This window comes from Eschscholzia californica, unplaced genomic scaffold, assembly GCF_041429995.1.
Source record: "Eschscholzia californica isolate CP2 unplaced genomic scaffold, dmEscCali1.0.p SCAF_1, whole genome shotgun sequence".
Taxonomy (NCBI): domain Eukaryota; kingdom Viridiplantae; phylum Streptophyta; class Magnoliopsida; order Ranunculales; family Papaveraceae; genus Eschscholzia; species Eschscholzia californica.
In genome coordinates, this window is record NW_028238198.1 from 13,597,433 (window position 1) to 13,604,468 (window position 7,036).

The following is a 7,036-nucleotide window of genomic DNA, read 5'->3' on the forward strand; positions in this document are numbered from 1 at the left end:
GAGCCCGAGGTCCATCCAAATTAGTTCGCCTGTGATTTGCTGTGTTCACAGTGGCGGATCTAGCATAACGCAAGGGCAGGCTCTCTTTCGAAAAAAGCTTAAAAAAGAAATTTTAGACCGTCCTGGAAACTATTAATAGTTAACCGTCTATATATCTAAATAACACAACGTATAGGTTGAAGGCGGGAATGAGGCTCACTTCCCAACCCAGAATAACGACGTGATACCACCTCCAAAGTTCAAAAAAATAGAAACTTAATTCTACAGGTGGAAAAAAATGTTGAAGGTGTCTCTTGGAAATGTTAGAGGACCATCCTCAAACCAAATTGTATGGAAGAGTGAAAGGGGTAGAGCAACAAGCTTTATAAACACACTCTTCCCTAATTTTGATCCGATCTCACAGGAGTCGCACCACCTATATATATTGTCCTTTCTTTGTCTCTTTCTCATTCTGTTTGTATCTCTCTTCTCTCCATTGTTCTTTTTCTCTATTGTATAGAGACAAAATTCTCGTTTGATGGTTCGGATCAAACAAAACCACAATCAAGGGGTTCATTTGAACCCTTAACTAAATAATTCAGCAGAACCCTCGATTGTGGGTTACTGTAGAGAGAGTAAAATTTACCTAAAACTAATGAAAATAGTAAAAAAGGAAAAAGAGAAAGGAGTTTGTAGAGGGGCAATAGTATAAAGAAAATAGAGAAAGTGGTTTGTGGAGGGGAAATTAAACAAAAGTTTGTTAGTCTACAACATAATTTTGTTTAAAATTTTGTAACTTTAATGTAAGACTACACTGGATGATCATACGATACGATAGCTAGCTTTGGACAGAGTTTAGGCGTAACCACATTAAACGCGAAGCCCTTTTTCTTTGTTTTTCTCAACTTATGTTCTACCAAAATTTATGGCAAAATTCAGACCGGCTAGTCCAATTTTGTTTCTACAAAATTTGAGTCGCTCGTTTCATGTCTCACTTTTTCTCTCCGAACATATTTTTGTATTTCCAACTCCCTCAAACGAGTTGAAAGAAAACCCATGAGGGGTGAATGTAGAACTTTGGTGTCAATCTAGATAGACCATAGTCAATGGCGTTCAGATATAAATGGGGAGGCTAGAGGCGCCCATAAAGTTCCAAACTTTTTCTGTAGGGAGCGCATTGACAAGTTAAGGAGGCGCCTATATAGAACTTCCAGATATTTTGACAAACATATATTTGGAGGCACTCCACACATATATTTTGACATTTAGGAGGCGCTTTCAACACTATGGAAACACTAGAAACTTAGTCCAATTTTGTGTAACTAAGGTATTCAATTTATCGTTCAAATGATCCAATTTTTTCTTTTCCCGAGCGAAACGAAAGAATCTTACAAGCATGTTTTCTTTCTATTATTTCCACCCAAAAGTGAAATGTTTCTAAGAAGAATATGTTTCACCCAGAGTTTGGAAAAAATAAGAAAAGGATTGATCCATTAGACAGATTTTGTTTCATCGGTAAAAATAATGCATTAAAAACTGTAAGATTTTGGTTTGATTAGGTTGTAAAGGAAATTATTATATAATTTTTGTGAATTTTTGGAAAATTTGATACTTTGCGTGTAATACATATACGTAGACGATATATGTATACACGACAAAAGAAATCTTACTCTATTAACTTAACATTTATAGCAATGTTGTTAGAGTAAAGTAACATATATACATTGTGATTCTTTATTGTGTATAATCTTATCTATACGAAGTACATCATTTGCTCATCATTCTTTTGATGCTTACATCAAGGGGCGGATCTACATTGGGGCCCGTGGGGTCACGTGCCCCTACCCCAGAGTCAAAAAAGTATTTATAACCCCATATTTTTTAAGGTCTGTCTCGCTATAACTACGTGTAATTGCAAATTTCAACATCATGTAATATTCAGCTCAGTGGTTTGGTTGCAATTCTTATAACATGTTCGTGGAATCTCACTGTCCTCTTTTTTCATTAATTTTGTTTTGGGAACTTTGAAAGACACCTCCAATTAATCCTAAAGGCCCCTACTTCTTTCACAAACCCCCGTTGAAAGGGTGCCTTTCAGAATCCCTATTTTCTTTGGCCCTAATTTTTTTGCACCTCAATATTTCTTTATAACTTCTACTTTTTTTATTAGATTTTCTTTTACTCTTATTCTACTCTTATTTTTGTTGTAAGTTGGAGTTTGATCTTTATTTCTGATAAAATTCATCCAAACTATGGTAGAGTTATTTGGATTCTCATATTACTTTATGCATTCTTCATTTTTATGTATATTTTCTAACAATATTCTTCTAAAAAAGCTCCTATTTCTTCCTCCCATTCATATGAGGATTTTTCATTCAAGATAAAAAAAATCTTCTTGTTCTTTTTAACATATAATTTGTACTTATTTGTTTTTATATAATTTAACTATGTACACTAATTATTTATACTTACATTTTTATCAAAGCAACTCACTGTTAGTTGCAACCTAAACGTTGAGAATGTGATATTGACATCTAAAGATCGTGGGTTTGAACTATACACAATTTCTTTTAGCAAATCAAACTTATAACTAGTTTTGGTAGAGCTTCGTAATGAAGGTCGGCAATTGTACGTTAGATATCCATTTTTTTACTATTCTATACAATTAAATGTGTCCCCACAAAGAAAACTTTCTGGGTCCGCCACTGCTTACATCATTTCTATAAATTTGTAGTTACTTAGACCGAAAATTTTCATTTCCATACTAACAGACATCTAAACTTAATTCCTTTTTCACCTTATCTTATACGAGCAAATTTTAAAGATCCCACTTCGCTAGTGCTCTGCCAGAAATAAAATATCAAAAATATCCGTCTATTGTAAAGACAATTGCAAGTACCATGTCTAATTGTTGGATTCGATCATAAGGCAGTTAAATTATTTCATCTTCTCGTCATATATATCATCTTAGCAGTTCATAACCTACTTCCATATAGAGTGGGAAGTAAACATAATTAACCAAACACTCAAATTGCACTCAAATAGCATCAAGGACGAACTCCGAAGTCAAAAGTGAGACTCATCTAACACTAACCCATCCCAACGGCCCAACCCCGTCGACCCTTTAAAAGATTGGGCCACCTCAGTTTCATCGCTAACGACAATGCTAACAATATAGTGCCGACTAAGATTTAAGAGCAACTCTCATGCATCTGCATATTACCTAACGAATTTATTTCTCGAACATTTAGGGACCACGAAAATAACACCAACAAGTCATCCAACCTAACATGTTTACATTCTCATCATGTGTCCCCCCCTCCTCTAAGTTTATCTTCTTGGAAGCTTTAAGGTCACTATCATGGCAAAGAAATCAAAGAAAGCATAAAGCCACCAATGCAAGATAATTGAACCAACTTTGTCCTTGGTCTCAGCCCTAGATTAAGACATGCATGCCAAACTTCTCATATAAACTCAGTGCTTTTATATCAAACTATAAACACAATGTTATAATTTAGTCATATTATAGTATCAATAAACACTTTCCATAATTACTACTCATTTATTTCAAAAAAAAAATTACTACTCATTTACAACTAATAATAATAAATATATTTAAAAGAAATGAATTTAACATAAAAATTAACACACCAAAAAGAAAAATGAAACAAAAAGAGAAAGGAATTAGCAAAAAACAGGCCTCCCTACCCAGAGCTCAATTTGTTTATAACCCTTCCTCATCGTCATCTTCTTCTTCAACCTCAAGGACCTTCTTGACTCATGAACGGAGTACTCTGTAAAAAACTTTCCCTAATTGAGGAATTTGATCAATCAAACCCAATAAAGATCAAATTTTGAATCAATTTCTTTCATTTTTCAACCTGATTGATTACTATCCAAGCTATCTCTTCTACAATATCGAAGATCTAAAGAAATTTGTCTTTCCATCTGAAGTTGCTTGTAAAAATTATTAATAAACATATCTGCTTTTTTATCAACATCATCTTCTAATACTGATGATTGATAACTAGTTGTTCTTTGAAGTTCTATTCTTGATGAATTTGATCCTTCACCATAACCATCTGTAATCTTATCATCTTCAATGAATTGAAGTAACCCAGATTGATTATTGAAACTTAATCGATTTTGGGTTTTCGAACCGATTACTGAAGCTAATCGAAATCGATTATAATTGAAGTTTAGTAGAAATCTTACTTTATTTACAGCTCTTCTTAGAGGGCTTAATGATACCCAATTGTCTAACCCCATTACTAATTTCAGAAATCAGAACCAAAATTGATGATGATGATATTAACTTGCAAGTGAAGAATTAGTACTGAGAGAAGAAAGTGGGTTTTTAGAGAGAGAAAAAATTGGTACGGATAGAATAGTGTAATTCGTCTTCAATGGAATTGAATTATGGGTTTTATAGAGAGAGAGAGAGAGGGAAAAGTGTTGAAGAAGGAATAGAGAGTTTCTTGCTAGTATTTTTAGAGAGAGAGAAAGAGAAGCGTAGGTAAGAGGATTACCGTGTTACTTGTGTGGACTCTGGTCAAAACTATGCATGAAAGAACCGTGAATTTTCAACAAAAAAAAAAAAAGAACCGTGAATGGATATTTGGATATAGTCAACTATTAGGTCAATAACGTTGGATCATATTAAGATTTTGATGAATTGATGATCCAACGGCTAAAAATTAAGAAATGACTAGTTCTTATATTCTCTTTCAAAGGGTGGTCACCAATCAGAAAAAAAGAAATCAGACTATATTGAAACAAAAATGATGCTATGCCCGGCTGAATCCCGGCCGGGTGAGTTGGCAGTCCAACCGGGCATAGCATCATGACGTGTTGTGGAGGGAGAGACCAGTTTTCTAAGATTTAGTTTTGAGTCTCTCAAGTTTTAATCCTTTTGAGTTGAGGCCATTCTCTATCAAAACACGGGATTCTCATGAATTCAGCCAACAAGCTAGGGCAAAACCCAAAAGCCAGGGCAAAACGCGATTTCTCCCCTCTTCACTCGATTTCAAGCCGATTTCAACTCGATTTCAAAAGCACTCCATTCCATCTCCTTCTTCACTCGATTTCATCCCCTAGGCATCATCAGGTAAGGTTAAACATCCATCTTCTTTGTGAACCAAAAGCTAGGGCAAACTCAAAAGCACTCAATTTTCTAAGTCAGAACTCATGAACCATTCGACCAAAAGGAAACTAGGGCAAACCCATCTTCAACCGAGCTAGGGCAAACTCTCCAGCCATCAACATCGATTTGAACTCGATTTTGATGTTAAAATCTCTCTATCTCTACAAACCTAAAATCGAATTTGGGACAAGTTGAAGCTCGATTTTCTCTTAACAGTAACTCGGTTTTGCCCTAAATACATTATATGTTCTGAAATTTCGATTATATGTTAGTAAGATGTATGTTCTGAAGTTCACTATATGTTTTGCTAAGATGTATATTCTCAAATTGATTATATGTTAGTAAGATGTATTTTCTGAAATTTCGATTATATGTTAGTAAGATGTATGTTATGAAATTGATTACATGTTCTGAAATTTGGCTAAGATGTATGTTCTCAAATTGATTATATGTTCTGAAATTGACTATATGTTATCAGTGTTCTGAAATTTTAGAAATTAGTGTGATTTTGTCTTAAATTGATATTTAGATGTGTGATGTGATGAATTTGCGACAAATTTCTTCAAATGAGTTGAATCAAAAAATTGTAGCAAAAGGTTGATATTGAACAAACTTACAGAACATCCTGATTCCGATGGTAATGGTATTCTCATCTCGCAAGATTGACAAATTTATGTTGTAATTATTGTGAATCTCACGCATATGAAATATTATAACAGTTAACAAAAGCTAGAATTGATATGGAAAAAAATCATAGAAAACTATCTGATTTAGAGACGAAGATTCATCAAGTGAGTATTTCGTTCTTCTGCAACTATTTATTAGTTTAAGTGTTGCATTTACCGAGTTGGAAATGTTTTCTTTTTCTTGTTCGATTCCTTAAATTATTAAGAGAAAGCTAAGCTAAAAGATGAGGCTTCGAAGTACACAAGCAAAGCTCGATGCTCACCGAGGCAGACAAAGAAGCAATGGATGAAATGGTGTTTATGAGGAAGCATCGACTAATCTAAAGAAACAGTTAGCAGCCAAAGGTATTTTTCTACACGAAAATTGGTTTCTATTTTGAAACCAACCTATCAATGTATTTAGCATGTGTGATGTTTCCTTGTTTTAAGATACAGTTGCTCAACAATTGTTGATTTCATGAGTATCTCAAATGTGTTTCAGTGAAATAGTTCTATGTATTGGAGTCTGACATTATGCAAGAATATGAATGTGTCTTTTTGTGATTGTGCAGTCGAATTCGGTGGATAGTTCAGTCGATGAGTTTGTATTTTCGGACAAAACCCACCCTAAATGGAAAGACTACAGCCTTGGAACTTCAGACAAAAACAAGAAAGAGGAAAGGTGAGAGATCGCAGAGAAATGGTGATGAGAGCGTAACGTCCTCAATTTGCAAGTGCCTCGACTTTTCAGATAAGTGCTGTTTGACATTTTCGTGTAGTTGCAGCAACAAATTTTCACAAATTTTTTTCTTCATTCGGATCAGTTAATGTGTTTTAATCAAAGGATGATAACATTTTTTCCCTTGATAGGAATGATACATTTTAATTTGTGTTTTTTTTTGTCTGGACAAAGATAATATTGGTTGATGGATTTTGTTCATGAAATTATCATGAGTCCATGTTTGAACTATACTTTTTTACCTATCAATTCGAAACAGGAAGCAAATAATCAATAATTTGGGTTTTTATGGTTGATGTATTCGTGTTTTGGAACTTCGGTTGTGCAATCCAATGGGGCTCAAGTTCTGAGTGGTGAGACGTTGTAGCGGCTGCTCTTTAAGGAATGCATTCCACCCCTTTGGAACTGGAAGTTAATGGAAGACAATGAACAACTAATGATTTTAGACCAATCCAACAGGAAGCATGCAACATCTCAAGTTCTTCCATTAACTGCCACTTTAACTATTGT

At 34.2% G+C, this 7,036-nt stretch overlaps 1 protein-coding gene and 1 long non-coding RNA gene across 3 annotated transcripts; one reads left to right on the forward strand and one right to left on the reverse strand.

Moving 5' to 3' along the window:
* Positions 1–3,855: 3,855 nt before the first annotated feature.
* LOC147564303 (cotton fiber protein) lies at positions 3,856–4,248 on the reverse strand. Its single transcript, XM_086671203.1, has one exon. The coding sequence runs from the start codon at positions 4,246–4,248 to the stop codon at positions 3,856–3,858; it is 393 nt and encodes a 130-aa protein (XP_086527329.1).
* Positions 4,249–4,847: 599 nt separating this feature from the next.
* On the forward strand, positions 4,848–6,800 carry LOC147564304 (uncharacterized). 2 transcript variants are annotated; one of them, XR_015226874.1, is made up of 5 exons: positions 4,943–5,086; positions 5,652–5,759; positions 5,842–5,913; positions 6,015–6,153; positions 6,360–6,800. It is a non-coding gene; the product is annotated as an uncharacterized LOC147564304 (long non-coding RNA). The 2 variants fall into 2 exon arrangements; XR_015226875.1 differs by lacking the exon at positions 5,652–5,759 and having other exon boundaries at positions 4,848–5,086.
* Positions 6,801–7,036: the final 236 nt, after the last annotated feature.